Source organism: Amphiprion ocellaris, chromosome 7 (assembly GCF_022539595.1).
Source record: "Amphiprion ocellaris isolate individual 3 ecotype Okinawa chromosome 7, ASM2253959v1, whole genome shotgun sequence".
In the NCBI taxonomy this organism is placed as follows: Eukaryota; Metazoa; Chordata; class Actinopteri; family Pomacentridae; genus Amphiprion; species Amphiprion ocellaris.
The window spans coordinates 9,380,911-9,408,207 of record NC_072772.1 but is presented as its reverse complement, the minus strand read 5'-3'; the positions used below and the strand labels follow the sequence as shown (position 1 = coordinate 9,408,207).

General features: G+C 39.4%; 1 protein-coding gene across 1 annotated transcript; it reads right to left on the bottom strand.

The window, feature by feature from the left end:
• Positions 1-1,675: 1,675 nt before the first annotated feature.
• Positions 1,676-26,768, bottom strand: cwf19l2 (CWF19 like cell cycle control factor 2). Its single transcript, XM_023288931.2, has 19 exons — positions 26,626-26,768; positions 24,164-24,274; positions 23,539-23,664; positions 22,293-22,409; positions 21,852-21,971; positions 21,421-21,514; positions 18,831-18,946; positions 17,537-18,050; positions 17,119-17,338; positions 15,177-15,291; positions 13,582-13,683; positions 10,204-10,332; positions 9,396-9,533; positions 4,739-4,951; positions 3,253-3,369; positions 2,943-3,098; positions 2,712-2,792; positions 2,468-2,569; positions 1,676-2,026 (listed from the first exon to the last, which is right to left on the bottom strand). The coding sequence occupies exons 1-19, from the start codon at positions 26,716-26,718 to the stop codon at positions 1,886-1,888; spliced, it is 2,805 nt and encodes a 934-aa protein (XP_023144699.2). The 5' UTR covers positions 26,719-26,768; the 3' UTR covers positions 1,676-1,885.
• Between the last annotated feature and the right edge of the window lie 529 nt (positions 26,769-27,297).

Below are 27,297 nucleotides of genomic sequence, written 5' to 3'. Positions count from 1 at the left end.
CTCCTCCCTATACTGATGCAGAGAGAATTAGAAAAAGAAGAAATTAGAGAACTTAAAGGGGAAGAGTGAATGTAGTAGATACTATAGCAGGGTGTGGGGGGTTGCAAAACAACAATAGAAAGGACGTGTGTGTGTGTGTGTGTGTGTGTGTGATAGAGAGGTAGACAGGAAAAGACAAACGGCTGACTTGGTCATAAATCTGCCCCCAGCCAATCTAATTGGCCATAACCATACATCACTCCACGCCACGCTGCTGCTATTAACCATGAACCTGTGCCTCTCTGTCACTTATGCAATATAAATAACCTACTGTACTGTCCCAAGGGACGCTTTTTCTAAAGTACAAACAGGGTTAAAGAGTAGCAAATTGCATGATGTGATGTTACACTAAAACCTGCATTAGAGATTCAGCTCAATTTCCTGAAAATGATCACCTTTGGATCTGACCTTTGAATACATGTATTGACTGTGGGATATATTTTTGTTTTATATTCAAGCGATGGGAAATAGGGCTGGTTGACAAACTGAATTAGTGCTGATTTATGACATGAGTGTCCCTCCGATGCACATATAAATGACAAATAATCCACAGGGCATTGACTGGCTGGCTGCAGAGACATTGTGGTCACCATGACTTGATCATCTTTACAGTAAAACAGGTCTTTCCAAGGTGATGTCATAGTACAAATTAAACACGACACACAACATTTTGGGGCAAGAACATAAAATATGAGCAGGAGCAAGTGACAGAGATTACAAAAGCTAACATTTCACTCCTGTGGATTGAAAAAGAGTGCAGGGTGATGATTGTAGGTCTATTACAAACGAACATAAGGTAATTGAATTGCACCAAGCGATTTTTTTATCACGGGTTTAGAATGTGCAATGATCACAGATGCAGATTTTCATATCCTTACATATACTAAGCACTCATAGAATCTACCTGTTGGATCTATTTGTGTGTCTCCCTAAGGTTTCTGAGAAGGGGTTCATTAAGAGAAACGCTGTCTCTATTTACCGTCACACTAGAGAGCATGTAATAGAGAGAAAATCCTGATTCTGACACCTTTCCCCCCCTGTGACTAAATATACAAAAACTGCAATAAAAAGTGAAGCCTCCTCTTTTGTGATTCAAACCAATTCAGCACTAACCAGCAGCACCCATGCATCAAATGGTGTCTGAGATGAGATCTGGCAGTAAGGTGAGTCTCTGAAGTGGTGAGCTAATCAAAGAGCCAATAGTCTGGCTGAAAAAAAAAAAGATGAGGTCGCATGCCGGGGCAACATTGTCGATTGCTCATAAGAGGGGTGTATGTGCGTCAGACTAGGTGTAAGGGTTGCGATGCTGTGACATGTGCATGTGTATACACTTACCCGTGTGACTGTGGTGACACTGAAACCTCTCAGAATTAAGTGACAGCTGCAAAGGATCATGAGGCCACGGAATAAGAAATTAAATCCCAGGGCTGGAGAGCAGGGAAGGGCAGCATTGGGAAGCGAGGCTTGAAAGATAGAGGGTATGACATACAGACAAGAGCTCCACTTCATATCTCCTCGCCGCTATCCACCACTGAACTGTACATGTGGTAAAAAGCGAGAAAATATCAGTGAAGTCACAACACATTTGTTTGAAAAGAAATATTGCATTTAAAAAAAAAACACAAACATGTCTGGCATCTATCAAAGCCATTTTATTCATTTTCTTAAGGTAAAAATGCTCTCATTCTAACTACTAATACGGATTTTACATCAAATTGTAAATTTTAAGGTGAAATAGTGTCTACACCTCATTCACCAAATGCATTTCCTACACTGAGAACCACAGCATGGTTTGTGTATTTACTCTTCACGGTTCAGCACAGCCTTTCTCTTAGTGTGTGTTCAGCTACGCTTCAGTCTTTGTACAGTCGTACGGTTTCCACCACTGTGCAAACTGTAGGACTTTTTTCCTCTGATCATCAAAATTTTCTTTAATCAACTTTCTCCAGCGCCGAGGCTCCAAGTCCATCATGCCTCCTACCACTTCCTGCAAAGAAAAGAGGGTTTAATTGCATTTACATGCTGCAAATGTAAATAGAACAGTGGTTTGGTGGCAGAAAAACATAACACTTGAATGTGAAGCAACACTGGCATAACAGAGTATAGTTTACTGCAAGTTAGGAAAAGCAGAACTGAATTCGTCACAAATGTATTATGATGTTTTTGCCAAAAGCTAAACTGTGAATATGCTATCGTTGCTACAGTAGAACAATTGCTTTATTAATGAACGTGATTCTGTAGTCTTTGTTGCATTATGTCGTGTCGGCACTCATTCCAATATGGCAAACATATGCCTGACTTAAATTTAAAGTAATATGTAAATCAGGATTAGAGTCAACTACACATGCAGAGCTAAATTTTATCACGTATTTGGGAACAAATACGCATAAAAATGCATGCTTTATAATAGTCTTGTATACTCACTGACCTTGCCAAAGTAATGAGGGAACTTCTGTTCATTTTCAATAACATGAGCAAACCCTCCCTGGAGTCCAAAGTCTACAGCAAAGTATGGCAGACCTCGAGGAACCTAGGGCAATAAAATTAAAATACAAAATGAACAACAATTAACTAAAATGAGCAATTAGAACAGAAGGGAGAAAAGAGGAGAGATGAAAGAATGAATGCTACAAGGCAAGACTGGGGTCAGAAAATAAGAGAAAAAGACATACAGCTTGGCGGACGTCTTTCGAGGAAAGGTCAACGACCTTTTTGTTCATGGCCCATTCCTCATCACACTCCATGATAGCTTTCTGCGGACACACAAAACAGCTGTTTTACTACACTTGAGAGTCTATTTAATGGATTAGATGAATTGCACCTGAATCCATTTCACAATACTCCTATTGTAAGAGTTGACAAATTAAACATAATCACAATCATCAGAATGATCACAAAAAGACCTTAAAGTATATTGGTGCCATGTCGCCCAGTTCTCTGGGTAGAGGGATACACTCGAGGACCATGTGTTGTCTTCTACGTGGGTTCATGTGTGTTTCCATGAAAACACAGTCCAGCTCCTGGGACTCGAACATTCGCACCAAGGTACGTCGGAACAGCTGAGGACAGCAAAGCAGCACAAAAGTGAGCTCGATTATAATGTAAAATAGCATTTGGTTGTGATTGTATCTACCGCTGCTAAAAACAACAGTCATACAAGCTCTTCGTCACTTTGGCCTGGATTGACAGAATTTGGGGCACTAAATGACTAACCTGCATTTCTGACCAGACATCCTCATCCAATCCCGTAGCAGAGCAGTGATGCTGGAGAGGACAGATGAGGCAGTGGCCCTCCGTCATGGACACTCCTGCAGGCAGGCTGAGGTAGGCCTGGAGACAGTATCACACACACATGCACGTTACAGACAGCATTCAGAAATGCACTGATTACTGTATACATTTTTTTTAATATCATGCATTGCCAACAGTACAAAACAACACCTAAGGGCAATTTAGAGCTACAGTAATTAATCATTATTTGCTGATTGACAAATTGAAAATTCAATCTAAATATCAAGTAACCCCAAGCAGTTTCTGGGTGTTTGTTGGCTCATTTCATAGATTCACTCACTGTGGGCTCATATTTTAGTGCAATATAAAGTCCTTCACCTTTATGGAAACAGCACAACCATGGCTAGAAGTAGAGAGAACTCAAAAACGTTTTCTGTGTACATATATAATGCCATAAAACATTAACAAACATTTCTTTGATGACATATTTTACAAACCTTGAAATAAACTAGATTCAAGTGTCCACAGGTATTACCATTATTAGAAAAGATGGTGGCTCCATATATTTATAATAATAAACTATTTACATTAAATTTTTTCCCATACTTGTCTCCTATTGCTCTGTCGAAACACAGCCTGCACTTCAGTCCAGTTCAACTAAAAATTCTTAATTGTTGGTCACAACTGAGACACTAATGGCTTCTCAGTAAGACCAAGGAGGGCATCATTTTTTTGTATCTAGAGTATCTGGTTAGTAAAGATAATTTATTTTTGCAGATTTTTTTTAAATGAGGAATTTAAAAGGAAGTGATTTGGATAAAATCTCATGATTTTAAGATTAGATTTGGTCTGGTTTTCCAACTGAACTCCACATCACACGTGATTACTTCATTGTCAGAAGGTTGAAAATCTGTCAATTCTTTCTGTTTATATAGTTCCTAGCTCTGATAAATGATGTAATTTTAGAAATTTTGAAAAAGATAACACACCTGTCAAAGACACCTGCAGGTACTAGGGATTCAGAAGATCACTAAGTTTGAATAATCTTAAATAAAAACAAAAAAAATATCAAAATTCACTGGTTTCAGCTAGATACATAAATATTCTCTGGTTTCTTTTTTTCCATCTGCGATTGTAAACAGAACACATTTAGACTTTTTTTTTAGCTACTGGTCAGATAAAAAAGACTATATAAAAAAAAACACTGTCCGGCATTTTATGGATCAAATAATTTAACAATAAATTGATAGAAAAAAAATCCAACAGATATTAATACAATTATTAATAAAAGGAGAAATGTAGACTGTCCTCCTTTATGAGATATGAACCACTGAAAGATTTGCATTGCAGCTTGATAAATAACTTGATTAGTGACTTATTAATCAAGTAAGTGATTAATTATTCCTGCAAAGATCTCCTTGTCCTTCTTTGTCTGAAAACAGCCCACAATGCATCAGCCATCACTTACCTTGCTGCCTATTGCCACTATAAGATGCTTCCGGAGCTCAGTGCTGCTGAAACAGTGCTGGCATTTATCCATGGAGGCAGCCAGCCTCCTACTCTCCCCGATGGCTCTGTTCCTCATCCTCTCCTCCTCCCTCCCCTCGCCCTCCCGCTGCGCTGCACTCGACACAAACATGTCATCCAGCGTGTAGTTGTCACCATCCGTTTTCCCCATCATCTGGAGAGTAGGGTGGAGTGGTGGCGATGGAGACAACAGGGACAAAAGAGGGGATGGAGAGGAGAAGTTGGAGAAAACAGACAGACATACAAGGAAGAAGAGGGAAGAAGACAGAAGTGATGAGCAGTGTTACTGGAGGGTGATTATTCGTGTCTAGACTTCATGTATTTTCTCTCTATATATATAAAAAAAAAGATTGGGGAGCATTCTGAAGTATAATTCATCACATTCAGTTCTTAAGTAAATTCATCTTGGGTGTATTTAAGCTAATTATGGACATGTTTTAGACTAAATGTAGTTTTTACTTTACATTTCAGGCTAAAAAAATGTTTTACAACCAAACAAATTCATGATAAAACTTTAAGACTCTACTGCACAGATACAGACTGCCCTAAAAACTAATAGTTTAATTAAATGGTGCATGGAGGTACTGACGCCATGTTGCCATCTGCAACACTGTTGTACCATATTGTGTGTGTGCGTGTGCAAGATATGCTTGAACTGCCCTGTATGCAAGTTAGCCTCTGTGTGTTAACACTATAAGGCAGGACACCAAATATCAACTCTGGTGTTTCTACGTCTGAGTCTTGTCACCATGGTGACCCGGCAACAGGTTGGAATCTGTGTGTATGTGAGAGAGCGAGAGGCAAGCATGGCTGAAGTGTGTGTCCATGACTCGCTGTGTAGGAGTGAGTGTGTGAGTGAGAGTGAAAATTGGATTAGTTTAGTGACAGTGTGGGAGGGAATGTGTGTGTGTGTGTGTGTGTGTGTGTGTGTGTGTGTGTGTGTGTGTGTGTGTGTGTGTGTGTAGGAGTGAGTGTGTGCAAAGGACTGCATATAAGTGTGCAGCCACACATACTGCATTTGGCCGATAGACAGTTTTATTTTCTCACACCCGTCACACGTACTCACACATGCTTGTAGACTAGCTGGGCATTATATGGTAGCAATATATCAACCATTCTGTTGGTCTTCACTTCTACTGATTTCACTATGAAAAGGACCTTTAGCTGATGATAACTGGATGCACTTTAAGCAATTTAAATATACCTTGTGAATTGTAATGAGTTCTACAAAACACAGATGCCAAAATAAACTTTCAGAAAATACTAGACTGCTACCTTAACTAAATCAGTATATGTTTTGTGTGCAGTTTTATGCACTAAAAATAGGTTGAAAACACATCTAAAAACAATAGCACAGAAACATCCCACGCCTTTATTTTCTTTTAGTACTCAGGAAAATATTAAGTGGGACTTCCATATTGTGTCTCCTCACTGAGGGACATTTAAAAGTCACACCAAACTGCATTTTTCTGATACTGGATACACATTCACTGTTAATAAATGCCAATGTTTGTGGCTCCCACAGTATCTTCTGAGAGCAACAAACTGGCAAAAGTACACCAACTTAAAAAATAAATCTGATAATATACAAATTTTTTCACTAATCTAAGATTTCCAATCTCTGCTTTGTTTGCTCTTATAATGTCAAATTCCAAATGAAGCCTTCCACCATATTGCATAGAGGAAACACCATTACAGCCAATCTGACTGCAGCTGCAATGACAGACCTGCAAATATAGAAGAAAAGTAACAATGAGATGATTGTAGCTGGTCAAATCAAATGACAATGACACAATAAAGTCAGATCAACAGAGAAGTAAATATGAAGAATACAACACTGGATAAACTGAGAAACAGAAGACGGGAGCAGAGGCAGACAGATATGAATCTCAATGCAATGTCAAAAGCCACAAGCAAAACACACCAAAAGTCCTCTGTTGGCTGCAAAAGTGAACACAAGAGTCTTGATGTACTTTCAGCATCCCAAGGAACTAAAGAGCCAGAGGAATATTTTAATTTATAATGACAAACTCACCCCAACAACAGAGTTTTTCCTATCGTCAATAATGTTGTCATCAGTTTTGGTCATATGCCCACAGATCAGAGCTCAGTGGAAACTCTAACACTGAGGGACAAGTCGGCGGAAACATCAAGACAGATTTGAAACCAATAAACAAGGACTTATTGAGTTACCGTGTTTTCAACAGATCAAATGCATTTAAAGCTACACTAAAATGGCCTGTTTTGAACAGGGCTCAAGTCAGCCATGGTAAGATTATTCATCTATGCAGGGTTTTGAACTGAAAAATTAAAAGACACATTCTGGGGACATGTGAGACTTTCATTAATTTGCTGAAATGAGCCACAATATGGGACTATTACAATTATAAAATATATATATAGTACCCGATGAATCTGCTCCTTAAAAGTTTTTTTTTATCTCCAGTGAAAATTCTGGCAAAATTTTATGGCACTCTGGTCAGCAGCTGGTCAGTAGTTGTAGAGTTATTATGCTCTGGTCCAAACAGTTGGTCGAACAGACACACGGACAGATGGACCGCCTGACATCACCATTTTTCAGCACTGCCATCTGCATTACAAAAACCCAAATTTACAAACCAACCTCTTTGCAATTTTGAAAGCTCGATGGACAGATATTTTTGTTTTGAAATATACACACCTCATAATTATCAAAATCACTAACTGGCATTGTAAGACCTTAACAGTGACACAGTAAAATCCGAGTTGGAGGAAAAAGAGAGGAGAATGGAAGAAGAGTTCAAGAAGGAAGATTAACAAAACCGAGAAAAACATGGACAAACAGATAAAAGGATTAGGTAGATAATTATAGAAGGAGCAAAAGAGGGAGGGCGGGAGGGAGGGAGGGCCAAAGAGGGAAGTGTAGTGTGATGTGGAGATAAAATCCAGTTTTCTCTCTGGCTAAGACCATCAATCTATAGCTGTGATTAGTAGTGGTATTTATAGAAGCCCTGCCATGGTAACTGTAGATGTATTTTTAGTGTCACTCTTTGTAGGTGCCGAACGTGTGTGTGTGTGTATTTTTATACACACGCATGTGTAGCGAATATATGAGAGAGAGAGAGAAAGATTGTGCTAAATGTGAGTGAGGGAAAGTGAACAACTGAGGGCAGAGAAAGTCAGAGAGAGGAAAAACATGGACGGAGTTGAAGCATGCCTTTTTTATCGCCATGGCAACTCCTTCATCCCTTTGTTTATTAATGCTTCTTTTTGTCCATCTCACACACACATCAATAGGAATTTTCCTACTGTTTGTTGTCACACTGCAACCTACATAGAGAGAAGAACTAAACAAGTCGAAAATCAGAAATAAAGAAAATGTGCCTTGGCTCGTGGAAAAGTGCAGTCTGTGAAACTGCTGATAGACTGACACACGCAGCACAACTTGCCAGTACCCATCTGTTGCTGTACGTCTATTTCAAGCACGAAGAAGACGAGGGACAGAGTCACACAGAGAGAGATATAATGCAAGACGAGTAGTAGTGGAGAGAAATGGATAATAAAAAAGAACCAAATGCTAATGTGTCAGAACAAATCCTAAATGTCTATCCTTGCCCCTTGATCTATTGGAACACGCATCACACTTCACATCAACACACATCCATATAACACCACATCAGAAGTGTACCACATTTCTACGTCTGCCATCATCCACCTGATAGATGGATGCATTACTGCCCAGGATATAAATGATCAACTGTCGTGCCCAACTTCAATTTTTTGTCCTGACCCTCTTTGCCTTTCAGGTCAGGCTATTATCAGTATAACTGTGGATGCAGCAAATGAAACGTCTTCACTTATTCTGACAAATTCTGTCAAAAGTTTTCTTCTACTAAATTCAAGTTACACCACAAGATGTAGACCTATTTCCATTCATTGCCTTTCCCACTTCATTTAAGTAATACTTATTTAAAAATGCATGAATTAACAGATCATTAAATAGGCTACATAAAAAGACTTCAGACCATCTTGAGATCATTTTGTAATGGAATCACAGAAACCACAACTCCAACAACCATAAAAATGCCGGTGTTCCAACCAATTACTACTTTTGTCACATGAGTACTCAGAATTCATCACTTGAGGACTACAAAAACCCTTAAACCTCCCATTAAGGTATTACACAGTGCATCGCAGCTGCAACAAAAGATAAACGGGGCTTAAAATAATATGAAACAATCAAAAGAATGCAAACATTGTGTCTATTAACATGTTAATGCCCACACCTTGATGTTATTGAACTTGGTTTCATTTTGACCTCTACACACCTGAAAAGTTTCATGACTGCATCATACACAGTTGTGTTGTTCTGAGTTGTGAGAGAACGCGATGTCTGTGCACGGACGTCCAGACAGACAGACAGACATAAAAACACCTGTCAAAGTACTCAAAACTGCCTGTGCTGCTGCAGTAGGTGTCTACAGGACCACAATTTCAAAGATGACAGACAGACTTCTGAGGTGAAAACAATACCAGTTATGCTATCTCAGCAGGTAATAATTCCAAAACTTGTGTCCTGCATTGTCTGGTGACTACAAGGTTGCAGAACGCCTTCTTACCTTGGAGGCCATACGAGAATAAAGGGCATTCTGATCCTGTGCAGAGCTCATCTTCTCCCTTCTGACCATCTCCTGCAGACCAACACTGTCATCATCCTGGAAGTAGCGGATGCGCTGCCCGTCAGCATGGGTCTCAATCTGAGAGGACAGGGAAAAAGAGAAGAATGAGAAAAAGGAAACAAGGTGGTGAACATAAACATTGACTAGAAACTGGGTACACTGTGTAGAGAAACAAAGACAGCATTAAAATCCATTCTGATCACACTGGAAATCCTGTACTGGAACACAAGGATGACAAAGTGAGACAAAAAAGAAAGTAGAGAGAGAAAAATGAAGCGGGAAAATGTACTTACAATCTAGAAAGATGAACTCTTTCTCAGCCAAAATGAACAGAAGACAGAATGGTTACAGATGAGTGGGTGAGAGGGTGAGACATAGGGCAAAGGAGACTGGAAAACTTTCTAAATTTATAACCACGAAGTGAAAACAAACTGGAGAACTTTGTTTACTTCACACACATTTCAGCTTGGAGGCAGTCAAGTCTGTGCTCTCATTACATACTCTGACAAACACCAAATAACAAGAAACGAATAGCAGAACAAAAACTTCTTAATTGTTCCCCATTTTCTCAATATGTCCAGTAGCAGCAGTGAGCAGGTTTCCCTCTGTCTTAGACTGAAACACTTGCAGTAAAATGTGCAGCAGCACAGGTTTAGTAATTTAACTACTTTGTAAAAAATACCTTTCACCCTGCTGTCCTGTCTTTGTTTTTCTACTTCCTTACTACCCATCATCCCTTTCTCTTTACCGGTTTCTTCTTCCGCCGTCCTCCATGAGGCTCATGAGGTCCAGAGGGGGCTTTGACTGGCCAGGCCCGACCAGACTGATCCGTTCTGAACAGCAGGACCTCCTGGTCTTCACTGGAGCGACTTGTGACCTGCAAAACCAAATTACAGCCAAGTCATTTTGTTGGTAAATTCATTTTTGGTATGCACTAAAGCATATAGGTTTATTTATTCAACTTGTAGCATTTAAAGGCAGAGTATGCAATTATAATCCAATAAAGTCAAATTTAGCAAATTTCTCCTCACAATCCACTAATTGTCCATCCTGTCAGTGCACTAAACATAATCCTGCATTCGTACAAAGTTCTGGTTTAGACCGATTCACACAACACTATTCAAGCGTGCACATTCATTATGAGGAGAAAGGGGACAGTGGAAGCGAGAGTGACATTAATCTGGCACACGTTAACTACCTAAGTAGTCTAAATAGCTATATAAACTTTCTTAAGAATCACAGACTCCACCTTTAACACCTAAAAACAAGTTTGACGACATGAAACACACACAAATGATGATGAAACAGCCCACTATTTTCAGCTAGTGCCAGAACCGCTGCTTTTGCTGATCATATTCACAACACAAATAACTACACAACTAAGCACAGACTTTACTTCCATCAACTTTGATGTAAACCTGTGCAAGTTAAAGCTCTGTTATTTAGTACATCAGTGTATTTCATTTTGTTTCAAATACAATGTGCTGAAGCACAGAGTGTAAAGAAAAAAATATGTGTAACTGTAAAGTAATTACAGTTTGGACTAGAGTACCAATTGAACGAAGTTGTCAGTCTAACTTGTATATTTTAGGAACAAAAATAGGGTGAACTTAAGAAACACTCTGCAATTACTGCATTTATTTGTTGTCAGACATCAGATTTTTATTTTTTTTGTATTTTACTCTACTAATTAGGGCTCCACCTTAAAACAAGACACTAATTAACCTGACTCGAAAGAAACTGCAATCGTTACTGAATTAAATTCTAACATCAACTGCAATTGATGTATTTTTTTTAAAGTAAAAAACACTTTTAAAGCTGTTCCACTGTGAAGACGGATGTGTTTGAAAAATAGTAGACAGCACATTAAAAAATACAACAGAAGAGTGGTGCGTTTAATCTTAGTAAAATGAAGAAATGAAGAAAAAAACACAACACCTGCCTCAAGGTCAAATAATTGCTGATAAAACCTGCTCCTTCACTTCAAATTTACCAGTCCACACAGGTCCGTGCTGTTCAAAAATCTAATAGTTTTCTTGTAATTAAGCACTGATGATGATCTATGCTTGATTTTTGCTGAAAATGTAAACAAGTCTCAATATTTTATGCAATGTTCATTTAGACTTTGCGTCACTTTGATGAGAGATGTCAACCAGATTTATTATATCCAGAAGTAAAAATAGCCTCACATAACTGCAGTCTGAATACACAGCCTATAAAAGACTCAGTTTCAACCTGACAAGGAGGCAGACAGACAAGAAACAAGAACAAGGCAAGAATAGCAGAGAGGATGGTAGTCACATAAAAAAAGAAACTGGACTGTCAGAAAAAAAATGATAAAAAAGAATATTTCCTTCTCTCCAGTCAACAGTTAGAACTCTCAAGGCTCCACATGCAGTCAAAAACACAAAATATGAGCCAGACAGGCAGCAAGACTCAAAACACTGAAAAGTGAAGACAAGCCCAAAGTCTTCCATAACAAGACCAACGAGAAGGCTCTCAAATGAGTGCAAATCAACAGCACTCCATCTCCAGAGGGCTCAAGTACCTCTCAGTTGATAAGTGCACTAAAACCTAAGAATTATGACATTTTCCCTGGAACCTTACTTAAGCATTTCATCCTAGTCTTCTCATTTGGACAAGGAAGGCTTTCAGGGGAGAAATCTGGCCTCACTTGCAAATAATGATTTACAGGTTGCCTAAATAATCACAGACTGCTTTCCATGTGTTTATAAAGTTCTCTGCAGTCGACTCAAGTCGGAAGTACGCCGCTATTCATCTGTGCGTGCGTGCGTGCGTGCGTGCGTGCGTGCGTGCGTGCGTGCGTGCGTGCGTGCGTGCGTGCGTGCGTGCGTGCGTGCGTGCGTGCGTGCGTGCGTGCGTGCGTGCGTGCGTGAAAAGGTATTAGTAAACCCAGTAAGAGCAGATGAAGCAGGGCTGAGATGTCAGGGGGCAGCCATTGGTGAATTGTGAGCCAGACATGATAGCACACACGTTCTCTTACTCCTACCGCTCTCTTAATGCAAACACACACACTTTAACTTGAGGGCACACTCTACCTGACCCCTAGTAGGAGAGTGTCGTCAGCACACTAAAAGACATTTGTTTCTCATTAGGAGTCTGCTCAAGTGCTGAACGGGAGCGGTTTCCATACAGACAGCGAGACATGAGAACTGAGCAGCAAAAAGACTTTAAACAAACAAATTCCTTTTAACAGCAGTCAGATGTAACAGCGGAGAGTTTAGTTACATCTGAAGACAAGTGTGTGTGTTTGTGTGACACACTTTACTTGCTTCCATGGCAAGAGAGATGGATGCTGCAGTAACCTGCTGTTTGTTGGTGTACGTCTATGTGTATGTGTGTGTGAAATTTAGAAACGATATAGCCTTGAGTGTTCGGACTAGCATGTAGACTATGGGAGAGAAAGAAGAAGAAGCCAGAAGATAAATCTGACAAAGGTAGGTGTGTGTTTGTGTGTGTGTCATGGACTCTGTATGTATCTATCACTGTGTGTACATGTGTTTACATATGCTTCCTTTCAGAGTTTAGGCATATACTTGTTTCTGGAAATCCGTCAGACTGTAGATGTGAGAATGTGCAGTGTGTTTTAGTGGAGAGTATCAGTGTACTAGATATACTCTGTGCAATAAATCTGAGGAAGCAGCACTGTGTAGCTATCAGCACGGGAAAACAGCTGTCAGGAAACAGGACACATTTTAGATAGTATAGAAACCTATAGAAATAGAGGCAAGAAGGAAAAAGGGAGAAACAAAGTATAGAAAAATGATTTTCAATAAGTCCTCCTTCTTCTTCTGTTTTTTGAAAACATCTAATTACCATTTCCTTGCTTGAGGGGAAACTATGCCCTGCCCTTTATCACTCACCTACTGAAAAAATATTTTAAAACAAAAGTAGGCTAACAAAAAATCCCCCCACCAAATTGTACATTTACAGAGCTTTTAATGCTCAACTTCAGTTTATATTTCAGCAAAAATTTGAATGTCAGAGTTGGTTTTCGACTATATGTTGTGGCGTGGTTGAATACTGAAATGTTTGAAATTTACTGAGATGTGTTAATCAACAGTTAAACAATGACTCCGCAATGTTACAGTTAGCATCTACAGACCTGGTTTGATTTAGCCGTGTCTTGTTGCTTCTTTCTGGCAGCGTAGTTCTCCTTTGCTTTATGAGCTGCCTCCAGCTGGGATTTCAGCTTCTCAACCATCGCCTGAGACACACATGCACAAATACACAGTCGTGAAGCACAAACATGCTTAAGCTTGGACATTTTAAAAGATAATATAATAAATCGATGTTGCTGTGCAAAGGATTTTTTGTGAACAGATGGTTTTAAACAAGACATTTGGGATCTCCATATCTTCTCTTGTTTCAAAGCCCGTAAAAGATAGGTCATCACATAAGCACTGGAGTACATGTTGACAGATTAATAAAAAGACAGATCGAAGTACACAAATGTTTTATAACCGACTATTTTCTTAACTCAGGTTTGTAATATTCTGTCCATTAGCGTCATTTGACACAGAAACACAGCAGAAACATCTCAATCACAAATGCACTCACTGAACCGCTTAAGCCACACTGCCTTGGCAGATATTGATACTTTAATGTACAGGGCGTAAAAGCCAAGTGCATGACCGTTAAATGCACTTAAGACACACAGGCATACTCAAGCACGTACAGAGGTTTGGGAATATCTTTCTGATTGTTTTGTCATGTAGGGAGATGCTGAAAGCCAGGTTGCTAACACTTAGCATTATAGCTCTGAGGCAATAAGAGTGTTTGTGTTGTAAAAGGCAGTTCTGACATTCTGTATGAGAGATCCCAATAGCACTCTTAGCACTGACAGATGAAAACAGATGGAAAAGGCGTTGAGTGCACAGATCAGTGAATGTAATTAATTAATTGATCCCTTAATGGGCTGGTAAATAGACGCAAAGAAAGGAGTCAAAGCAAATGTGTTGAGGAAAAGGAAATGCTTGCAAATAAAAAAAAAAGCTAAATCTAGTTCAATGTACCTTCACTATTGAAAAAAATGAAACTATGAATTTCACAATTGTGACTAAAATACATTTACAGCTTTACACTTTTATTCCCTATACATATATACCAGTAAATAAGAACAGCTTTAGGACACAAAAAATGGTATTTATTTTACATGTACAAATTTTACATTTACAAATACTGTTTTTCACATTAGATGTTTTTGTTTTATCTTTATATTAAATTAAATATTAAAATGTTATACCAGCCAAATACAAGAAAATAATCCTTTTGGCATTTCATATGTAAAAAAGTGTAGTTGTATTATATTTAATAACTCAACAGTCCTTATGTTTTAAGAATGTGGCATTATGGGTGGTTGTAGTCTTAACGTCGTTACACCAGGCTGTGATTTTAGAATATCTTTTATAGTAAGTCAGTCCCAAAAGTATTAATTTATTTAACCTGCAGACGATTCTGAGGGCTCATAAGATGTATTTTGTTGCCATGGTGGAAATTGCAAAGTAGTGGTTCCCAACGAGTGAGAGAGAATCCTTCTGATCCCTTCTAAAGACTAGGACATGACTTGAGTACTGCAGTATAAGGTGTCATCTTATAATGAGGATCCTGTAAATTAATATTAATTAATTAGTAAATATTAATTCCTGTATGGCAATTTCCATTTGCAGACATAGTGACTCATTGTAACAAAGAACTTACCGTGTTGCCCATCATCTCTGCCTTGATCAGCTTGGATCCCAGTTTGTTCATCTCTTCTTCTGATAGTAGTGGAATTTCTTCTTCCTCCTCCTCTTCCTCACTTTCACTCTCAGCCCTGGACAAACACGAAAAGGAGAGTTGAAGGCCACGCCAAAACCAAAAAGTAGAAAAGAAATTTTAAAGACAGAAAACAACCAAATATTTCCAATTTAATTCAAAATTTAAAAAGGAAAACCTGTAAAATTAAAGGTATCTATAAGCGGAATCACACCACAGACACAAAAACACCTCGTTCAGTGCTTCTGTCTTCTCCCATAACTCACGCTCAAAACAACCGGATTCAATTAATCCATGCTAATAACAGCCTTAAATCCCCTGAGAAACTAATTTGTGAAGTTTTTAATTTAACCATTTAGTTGTTTGCTACTGAGCTCCTGCACAGTGTTTATCTGTTGTGATTCATGTGAGTCTTGGTGTCCCCCAGAGATCATTACAGCCTTGCCTGGGAGGATCGGAACTGCAGCTGAGAAGCATCGTTCTAGGCGATTACACTTCTTATAGCATCCTTTCATTCTGTTGCCACACTGTGGACTCTTTTCATGCTGCAGGGATTCTGGTTGCCAGTTTACCCAAACAACTTAGCCTAATGAGGCAAAGCACAGAACAACTATGAAGGCTTTACAAAGCAGAGATACTCTGACATCTGGCCTATAACAGAGCAGTATGTTGGACTGCCATGAAACTATTAGAACATGTAAAACTATTAGTGACTTTAAAGAAACCAAATTAATACAATGCATCTGAAAAATGTAAGTTTGTGATTGTTGCAGTATTCTGTACCTTCAAATGAGTATTTATCCATGTTGCAGATACACAACCACATTGGTAAAATAAGAGAGAGAAATGCAATTACAAGAAAGAACAAGGAAAAGGGATTTTTTTTTGAGGGGGGCATTGTGATGTTAGCTAAATTACAGCACTCTGAATACCTGGAAACACTGTGTAGCAGAGCTGATAACTGATGCCTTGTAATAACTAAGCAAACATTGGTTCACTGACTGAGGGTTGACATTAAAAACACAAAAAAAAACCCTGCACTGTTACAGAGACAATTAACCCTGCAGAGGATATTTACAATTTGGAATAAAGGGAGAAACTGTGTAGACAAAACACAAGAGGCTAAGTTGAGAGTGTTTGTGTGTCTGTAAACTAGACATAGTGCTTGAAACAGAAAGACAGCTCTTAAAGACGGAGAATAGCACAGATGATACATGAGAATATATGAGTTATAGCCTCAAAGTGCAGGTATCTAGGGAGTGTTTCTGGATTATCAAGACTAATGTTTCAAAGCAGATAAGGACTTCAAGAGTTGTCAAATCCAGTAAATATGCGAGGATACAGACAAGTTTTATAGCAGGGATTACTGTGAGAACGTCTCTAGTAAGGTGCTTATGTGGATAAATTAAGAAGACATAAAACAGATTGATACTTTCTTCCACTGTCTGGTGCTGCGTGTGTGGACACGGCTAGAAATCAAACCTGTAACCGAATATCTACACAAGCTGCATCGCAAGCTAAAACTGTTATGCTAATTTTTGCTACAAGGATGGGATGGGCTGCTGTCATTGCATCACCTGTACTGCAAGAACTCCTGCTGCATTTATCGCTCTCTTATTTTCCTCTTTAACAGACACCAAAAATGTAACAAAATATATTAGGTTAAGTATAGATATAACTAGGAGTGTTCACTCATCAGTTCATTTTTGATATAGTACTGAATCCCACCCCCCAAAAAGGAAAAACAAACAATCAGATTCAGAAATAAGAATTTTTGAAGTCCACCCTAACAAAACTTTCAAATTTAGTCACTTCTGTAGCCTTTACACAGTTTACTTTCATACTGAGTCTTATTTTCAAGGCAACAAAATGAAAAGCTTAAAACCTTGATGTCACAGCAGCTTCGGGAGCAGCTGCAGTTTTCTCAGCATCCCTCCTATTATCCTGTTGTGGCTTTTTGAAGCTGGCAGATTCAGGGCCAGGACTGCTGCTCTTCTTCCAGGCTGGAACTTTGCTGTCATGTGGGCCAGAGTCCTCATCATCGGAGCTGGGTTTCAGGAATCCTGCGGATGGACGTGCTGGAGGAGGGCAAGAATGCTGTGGAGCTGCACAGGAAAGAAAATATAAAGTCTGTTCATTTTTAGTCTACCAAGTCTCAGCATATTAGGGTATGTTTTCTGATTTGAGATGAGCAGATATGTGGCCTCTGTAGTTGCTCTGTTTCAAAAATTAAAGGAAAAAGAGTGCACACAAATAGCCCATCAAAGACAACATCAAAATGCTATTATGTGACATGAACCCACCTTCACCACTGTCATCCTCTTCTGAGGGTTTGAGGAAGCGGCCTTTTAGTGACCCAAGAGAGAGGGCACGCTGGTTCCAACTTTGCCCAGAAGTTGATGATGATGCACTGGATCCATCTGTTTCTCTGTCTCCATCCCTATACCTGCCCCTATCTCTGTCTCTTTCTCCATCCCTCTCCCTATCTCTTTCTCTGTCCCCGTATCTGTCTCTTTCTTTCTCTCTAACTCTCTCCCTCTCACTATACCTGTCTCCATCTCGCCCTCTTTCTTCCTGTCTTCCTCGATGCCTTTCCCTCTCCCTCTCGTCACCTCTTCCACCATGGTATCGCTCTCTGTCTCTAGGCGATGAGTCTCTTTCCTTCCTTTCATCTCCCCCTTTTCTCCTCCATCTCTCCCTGGTCTCTTCCCCTCCTTTCCTCCACCCTCCTCTTGCTGGACCGTCTCCTTCTCCTCTCCTCTGACCGAACACAGCTTTCTCAGCATCAGCAAGTCTCTGCTGAAATTCTTCCATTGACTGTAAAAGGAGAAATAAAAGCCAAATTAAAGTCTTTCAACACTTTCTCAGATTATGCAGTTCAGATCCTTACAGAGGCTATAAAAGATGTTACTAACTGATGGCAGTGGTCTGTAGGCTGTATGTAGATTTATTGTATAATTAACAGCAGGATACTATGACATATTTAAGGTTTTTGCTCTCAGTGTAGTTTGCTCTAAAAATGCCTTTATTTTAATTTAAGAAGTGTCCACTCAGTTAGCCCAAACAGACAGCTATTTTTTGGCTGCCTTGCTAACCCGGAAGCCAGTCACTTCACTGGAAGAAACACAAATGAGCTGCACCGCTGTGGCTAGCTGAGTTCTGACAGAAGAAATAGAAAGTACACACACACACAGACACACATATACACACAATGTTCTGACAGTGACAGTTTCTATGCTGTCAACTGGATGCACAAACGCTGACACTGCTGAAAGTGACTTAACAAAGGACACTTGGCACTGTGTGTGATGTCAGACAGCAAAGAGATAGATTAATAATAGAACGAAGTATCTAGACGCTCATTCCTCCCACAGTAGTGAGTGTGTGTGTGTGTGTGTGTGTGTGTGTGTGTGTGTGTGTGTGCGCAAATCTTTGTCATCTAAGTACATTTCATCAATACGTCAATGTTTTTATGTCCAAATCTCAATGCTATGCAACATTTTTATCTTTTGAGATGGCACTTTTGGTGTGACTGTATGTCCACACTAAACTGAGAGTGTGAATGTGTGAGGGCAGCCAGCGTTTGAGAATTCTTACTCCGTATCTCTCGGCCACCACATCGTTCAGGCTGCGTCGCTCCCTCTCTGCCTGTTCCTTCATCCTCTGGTAGCTCTTTCTCAGCCAGCTCAGACCACCATCATTCACTACTGGGGCTGCAGGAACAGACACAAAAAGCATTTACATAAAAAAAGAAAAAAAAATACTTGTTTGTGCTATGCGACTAATTCGGACCCTTGACTGAGTTAGTCATATCTTCTACAGTATCATTTGCAAGAAACTCTCACAATATAATGTTATTTACCTACTAGACACCCAGAGGTTTTCAAACTGATACAACTGTAAGTGAGGTTAATTAGTTGCCCCTTCACAAGTGAGCTTACTGCATACACCAGCAAGATCCCTCTTGATATGGATTAAAACCGAGATAATGAGTAACATGCAATCAAAAGAGGAATATGAGGAAATTAAAAGAGACCAGGAAGATAAAGCTGGTTGAAATACTCTTTCAGAAAAGATTTAATTAATACAGACACATGATGTCATCTGAAAATGTAGGTCACATAACCAGATTGGCATGTAGCAAAAACTGCTCATTAAGATGGTGGAGGAATTGAAAAAGTACATGTGTAAAAGCTGCTTTTTGTGACAAGCTGAAAAGACATCAAGTCCAAGAAAAAATAATCCTTAACAACCTGAATCACATTCTAGTGAATAAGAAAAAGGATAGACAGGTCCAGAAAAAATGAGAGCAGAAAAGAGGAGAAACCAAGGTCAGGATTAAGGAGGTTGAGAACAGATAAGAGAAATCTCGGTTTTTAAATCAGTGGGGAACACGTGCATTCAAAAACAACAGCTAGATACAACTTCCCAGAGTGATAAAACATGACACATGGACTGACCACGGTCAAGGTCAACACTGCGCATTTTATTTCTTTGTGTTTCAGAACATGGCGGTATGTATCATACATTGAGAGTAAATCTGAAGGAGAAAAAAAAATAAAAGTTGTTTTAAGGCAAGCTTTGTGATATGATTCTAAACAAAGCTAACAAAATATCCCCTGCCAGAAATAGCAGTGACCATCCATGATGATGAAAGGGAAACACTTTACAAGACAAGTGTGAAGAAATGAGGCCAGTGAGCATAACTGGCAGGTTGATGAGCAAAGAGCGTAATGACTGATTCATTTGACAGCTCGAGGAATTATAAGAGTCTCTTGATATCTTTGTCACCATGGCCTCCTCTATTAGGTTTACAAAGACAGTCCACTGTACGAGTTAAAAATACAATATATTCTGCTGTCATCAAACAGAGCTGGCTTTACTCTTGTCACTCCACTTCAAGCTATATATCACCTTTTTGAATTCTTTTGGAACAAGACCAAGTGTGTCCGGGGTTTAAAATGTACAAACACATACACACCAGCATGCACCTCCTGTAACCCCATAATTATCACACAAGATGAGGTGAGCAACATTCCCATCTGGCACGCAGTTTGAAGGGGAAAGGAGTGTGTGTATGTGTGATGTTTGCCTCAGCATATTTTGCCTTGCTGTTAAAATAAAGCTTACAACAGAGAGGCCATGCCAACTCCAGAAGGAACTGTATTTACTGTGTGGAGATAAGAGGCACATGCACACATACCTGCATCTGCTTTTCAGCTTAACACAGCTTACACACTCTCTCTCACGCACACACTTTCCCTACCTAAATCCTTAAATTAGAAGCTCCACCTTGCTCTCTCTCTTCTGTCATATGCCCACGTTTTCTGCATCCATAATTGTAGTGAAGACCGATTTCTGAAAAATAAATTCTCTTTTTTCTTACACTTTTCAGACATCAACAAGTCTTTAACTAATTTCCTAGTTCATGTCCCCATGGAAAGGACTGAGGACTTGTATTGCATTTTGCCTGTGACAGACAAATCATATTTTGAGCAGAATCACAGAAATCTATTTAAAAAGCAAATTGTTCTGGGTAGAAACATGACTGTAGGGATGAGAAGTCACTGTTGGTCATACCAGGAATTTTCCACAGACAGACTACTATTCCAAATCTATTAAAAAACAGTAACAAAGACAGGAGAAAAGAGAGGCAAGCAGGTAGAAAAAAAGAGGGTGACAGAGGTGGGAAATTTGAAACGTCAAAGCTAATGTAACAGAATTTCACATACCTGTATTGTATATTTATCTACAGAAGATCAAAGAAGAACACTAACAATATTCTCCGTAGATACTTCTATTATACAGTCATTACAGAATACAAGACTGCTTTGTCTACTGCTGTTTCCCAAGTTCCCACTAAAGCTCCACAAAAGCAACTAAATGGCCCCATTTTTTAATATTTAATAAAGACACACATTTTAAGTGCCTTTCTTTATAACCATTCAAACTCTAATTTCAGCGAAGGGTTGGAATAGTAATATGAGGAGAGAAACGAGATCAGCAAGGTCAAAGAGAGGAAAATGAGGTTGATGGAAGAGAGTAAAGTGCAGTAAGTAAACATAGTAGGTGCAGAAGGACCATCTGAGCTGCACATTAGAGAAAAATGGCCACAGTATCTTTTGAATAACTGCAACTAGTTATGTTGTCTATCTAGCAATAGAGAATTTACTGATACTGATGTTACCTTTGTTGACTGCAGTACCAGCCGTCTCCTCTGGGGGCAGACCAGTTCCTCCATCTTTCCAGTACGGGTTCAGCTCCAGTTTGTGCAAACCAGCCTGAGAGACCCACAAACACACATACACACTAAAACCATTTCTGTTAATAACACAGCAGTGGCACAGCTGCTAAAAAATCCATACAACACCCCCTGCAGATAACAATATGAACACACCACAGTGCACTGCTGTCCGAGAGGGGACACCCTCTGTTACCTTGGTAACCACACAGTTGGTGAAATAAGGAGTCTGACTAACACAGTGTTTTTATATAGTGCAGAAAACATGTGCACACAAACACGATTGCACTTTATCTCCCTCTTACACAGACATATGGACCATTTTGTGGTTGCCCTCCCTAACCTCACCGTAGAACAACACACACACAAACACACACCTGTTCAATGGCCTGAGCCTTGGCTCGCTCTTCCTCTTTCAGTCGTTCTTTCTCAGCCCTTCTCTCAGTTGTGGATGTGGTTTTCATTGCCAGAAAGTCAAAAGTCATCCATTCGTCTCTCTATGGAACAGAGACACAGTTGCAACTTCTCAAAAATGGACACATGGATATGGAGTATGGTTCAAAAATAAATTAAGCAAACAGCATAAGCGTATATATGGAAAGCTTATTCATACATGCAAACAGTGCTTTACTACCGTCTTCACTTGAGAGAATTTTTAAAAACATTGAAGCAAACCTGACATTTTTTTGCATCCACAGATGATTTGTTGTGATAAAAATTTTAAAAATAAGAGCCTGTTTCAAATACAAGCCCATAAGTGACACCAAATACTATTCACATAATTATATAGTACCTAAAGGACGACGCAAGGAAGTTACCTGGACATTTTGGGCTGGGCTGATGTCGCTCTCCGAAGGCTTGGATTCATTAGAAACCTGCCAGGCTTTAGTAGTCTGTGTCTGCTGCTGAGCCTCAACCCACTCCTCCCCTGAGTCCTGACACAGAGAGACAGTGAGAGAAGGGAAAAGTGAAAGAGACAGAAAATGATGATGGATAAATTAAACATACTGAGAGATTATCACATCAAAACAAAAGGGAGGCGCTACTAAGCTACAGTTCTTTCAAGTCCACTTTAAAGTACTTATATATCGTAGAGCTTTCCAAAAGCACTGATTGATGACCAAACAGCCAACTACTCATTTAAATCCAGCAGGTTTCTTTCTTATATTAATGTTTGATTCCAGTAAAAGAGTTTTGTAAAGCACTACATGTTTACTTATTCCAACTACTACCTTATACTTGTAAACCATGTTTGACAGAGAAACATGACCAGCTGTCTGTTTCAGTTCTGCCCCCACATGCTCTATATGAATGTGTATGTGTACAAGCAAAACAAGTCCAAACAAATATGTGAAACACTGCATTGATTGTACAAACAAGAGACACTGTCATTAGATGATCTACTTTGGAAAGCACAGGGCGACTGCACAGTAAGCCTTAAAAAGCCCACTGAGTAAGCCGACCTTAGTTTTACAGCTCACTGAGATATTGTGTTTAGATACAAAGAATAACTTTCACTTCATCCTAAATCTCCATTTAGTCTTGGAGAATCCATCCATCCATTATCTATACACCGCTTAATCCTCACTAGGGTCGCGGGGGGGTGCTGGAGCCTATCCCAGCTGACTCGGGCGAAGGCAGGGGACACCCTAGACAGGTCGCCAGTCTGTCGCAGGGCTACATATATATATACAAACAAGCACTCACACATTCACACCTACGGGCAATTTAGAGTAATCAATTAACCTCAGCATATTTTTGGACTGTGGGAGGAAGCCGGAGTACCCGGAGAAAACCCACGCATGCACAGGGAGAACATGCAAACTCCATGCAGAAAGATCCCGGGAAAGCCGGGACGCGAACCAGGGACCTTCTTGCTGCAAAGCGAAAGTGCTAACCACTACGCCACTGTGCAGCCCTCTTGGAGAATTTGAGTCATATTTAAATTTGTTGACTTCTACTCAGCTGTAAGACAGTGTAGCAGCATTTATTCACATTCTTCATGTGCTATCCTGGAACCTATCTTAAAGGAATCATACAGAGAAAAATGACTAAATAATCAACCTCTGAACTGTCGCTGGAGCCATCTCCTGCTTCTGCTGTCTTCTTCTCCTTCTTGGCCTTCTTCTTTTTCTCCTTCTTCTTTTTGGATTTCTTCTCTTTCTTCTTTTTGTTCTTTACAGAGCCCTCCTGCGGGAGATTAAATTTGAATACATTTAATTGTTTTCATTTTCTATCAATTAGTGTTTGTTGTTGCTATGCAGTATATCATTTGTTAATCACACAAGGTTTGCTGAAATAACCACTTGTTTTCAATTTTTGTGGTTCATATGCCTCTACAGGAAAAAAACAAATAGGGATGGGTTTCTGAAAAGCATGAGTCACTACATCAAAAGATGTCATGGTTCTCGACATCGCCACCATTATCATTAAAATCTTTCTGTTTCTTCTCTTGATAATTGCAGGATTTTAAATTACACTGGCACGATCAGTGTAGAACTATTAAACTCCTGTAGTCACCACTGATTTGAAAGATCGCACATGTGACTTGGCATGATGTCAGTCTATCCATCAATAGCACTAGAATGATTAAGCAGTGACTCACGTCACTGTCTAAATGCACTCTGAACCAATTTAAATCATGTGTATAACTTTTAGCAATAAAGTGTGTGCGTAAAGTATATCTTACTTCGTGCATCTGCTGCAGCCTCTGGTTGATCTCTGGGAGCATCCAAGTGTCCTCCCCTCGCTGCCTCTTCAACTCCTTCCTCCTCTCTTCTCTCTCATATTGCTGCTTGGCCTGAATAACAGAATGGAATTCAGAAAAATGATTCAATAAGAAAACCAATAAAACACTTCAAAGTAAGAGTATACCAGCATTCGCATTTTCTGTCACTTTTATTCAGTGATCTATAAAATGCCACTGTAGTGATAGAAAATTTTGCCCTACTGTGTATAAACCTGTATATAAACTGAGACATTGTTCTCTTAAGGAAAGCAAAAACAAATAGATGATACTTCAGATTGAAGTACAAGAGTTATGATTTTCAAATATTTGACCATGATGGCTTTTCAGTTTTACATTTAAATGCTTGACACTGATGAGTTGAAATTGCTGATTTCTTAAAAGGTCCCACATTGTGCTTCTTTTCAGCAAATTGAAATGAAACTCTCACATGTCCCCAGAATGTCTCTTTACTTTTAAACTAAAAATACTACAAAGATGGTCTATTGCACCATGACTATATAAGCCTTGATTCTGAGTCTTTTCTATGTGTGTGTCTGTAATTCTAAATGCACCTGAGCTGCTGCTGTCTACCCCTTTAGGAAGACGATCTCTGTGTTTGTGATTGACAGCATAGAGCAAAACAGCTGACTGAATAGCAGCTGTCACAGATGTGAATTTATGTATAAGGCCACGACTTTGTATCGCTTGTAATTTTTTCTTTGAGTGATCACTTGAATTGGAAATATGCCCAAATTCACAGCACAGACATTGTTACTAATGATCCCATATTGTCAAAAGACGATATAAATTATTTTGTGTTGTTTTGAGTTTTGTTTTTGTTATAAATTTGGAGGTAAAAAGTAAAAACTGACAACATATAAAGGAATTTACTTTGACATTCCTCATGTCCCCCCAACATCAGGGGGTCTCCCAGCTTTGCAAGCCACTCAAAATTTGATCCAGGTGTTATCTCACACCTAACTAACCAAAAGTCATCTGGCTCAAACTTAGCCATTCAGAATGAGCAGTTGTCTCACAGTAAACCAGGTTTATTTACTTTCTAGAGCAGCTGTTACTAACTCTAAAACGTCTCAGCCAGGATCAAAGTGCAACACATGTTCTGCTGCTGGCTGCAAAAGTGAACACAATTATCTGAGGAGCTGAAGACCCAGTGGATTACTTTTAATATTAAAGGCAGTGTCTCCACAGCAAATGGAAAACCCTTAGTGTTAGCCCACCGTGTGGCGAATGTGGCTAACATTACTACTAGCTATAACTGCATGTCTACAGGTCAGAGTTCTACAGAAACTGTAATGCTGAGGGATATTTAGAGATGATGGTAATTTTAAGACTGTGTGGGCTACTGTGTTTTCCTGTTACTTGTGTGCTTCAGTGCAACCAAAACCTAGTCTGTAACATTTCTTTGTATCTCTACTGCTCTCTGTGCTCTCAAAAACTACATTTTACTACAACCAATTCCCAATGAAGCTTAATGAGCTGTGTCACAATTTCATACTAGGTCCATTGACTAAAAACAGAAACTACAAAATTAAATGAGAACAGTATTATTGGGAATATGACTGTATGAAAATGCAATTTATGTGAGCATAGGGAGCAGGGGAGAAAAAAGAGATCTGATGTAAACACCAGCTGAAGCCCAACAAAAGAAAGAAGCAAATGTCTTCATATCTGAGCAGCTTTAACTTTACATTTCCAAGTTTATCACAATCACAATACACAAAAATGCTATCCATCATAGAGCACCTTTAACTCACAGTTGGTTCATTCCACTTCAGATTGAGCAGGCTAAATCAGACCCAGCTACACTCTTTGCTTTGGCTTGTCCAAGCACATGTGAGCTAAGCAGATAGTGTGTTTACAAGCTATAATGCTCACCTACAGGAAGCATCATCCGTCTGCTCTGTGTCTGGCAACGGCGCAAACAAAGCTGCACACCAGACAGATAACGCACAACTCGAAAAAAAAAAAACTGTGTACATACGTGATTACAAAGCCGAGGCTGCCCTAATCTTTAAATCGATGAAAAGCTGCGACCATGGCATAAAACATCTGTAAAACAGCTGCAGGTCTGCTATCTGCCTCGCTCAGTGTTTGTCCTGTCTGCAGTCCAGACACTGGCATTAGCAGGTTAATGTCAAGACACACATGTACCGTTAGCCTTCCCAGAGAGAGAGATAGGGACAAAAATAAATTAGTCTACATCACTGGCATAGACAATTAATCAGAAAAACATTGTTCTGCCGCTAAACCCATGCGCATTAAATTGACGGCAGGTGTTAGCTTATTTAGCTTGTTAGCTTTCATACGAACCAAACGCGCATGATTTAAGCTTTAACTGACGCCGGTGAAACAAGCCCAGTTTCACGTAGAGAGTTGCCGTATCCGAAGCTGATGTTTCGTACCTTTTCTAGCACCTCTTGTCGTGCCTGCCGTTTGTTTTCCTTCCGTTCGTTAATGCTGCTTGAACTCTCAAAACTAACTCCGTACGCCGCCATGACACCGCCGTTAATGGGTTTGTTAAGTGTCGTAAAAGTTTGTCAGTTTACGTCACCCGTTGATTTGTGGTTCTTGTAGTTCAGAAATACAGCAGTAAATAAACTGACTGTATACTGTAACGGATAGGTGCATTTATTTGCATTTTATACGTTTATATAGAATAGATTTAAATCCGCTGGAAGGATCAACAGCACTTGAGTACTAGACCTAAAATATTATCTGTCCATAAATACCTAACAATGGCTTTTAAACATGGGCATATTCATTTGAATATTGGGAGAACACATTAACAGCAAGGTCTAATAGAAAATGTAGGGATCAAACTTCATTTCCAGCATTCAGATGCCATTTGTACCAACTGTAACTTTTCTGCATCAGTTGAGGAAATCACTAAACATGTGGGGCAACTGATAATTCCAAAACACACATGGAATACATGGTTCTAATTCTTAAATTCTACAGTTGCATGAGCTCATAACTTACGTTATGAGAGTCAAATAAAAGACCCAGTGTTGTAGAAAAAAACTTGCCCCCGGTTGATGTATTATTACATCAAGCACCATTTTCACAGTTTCTCA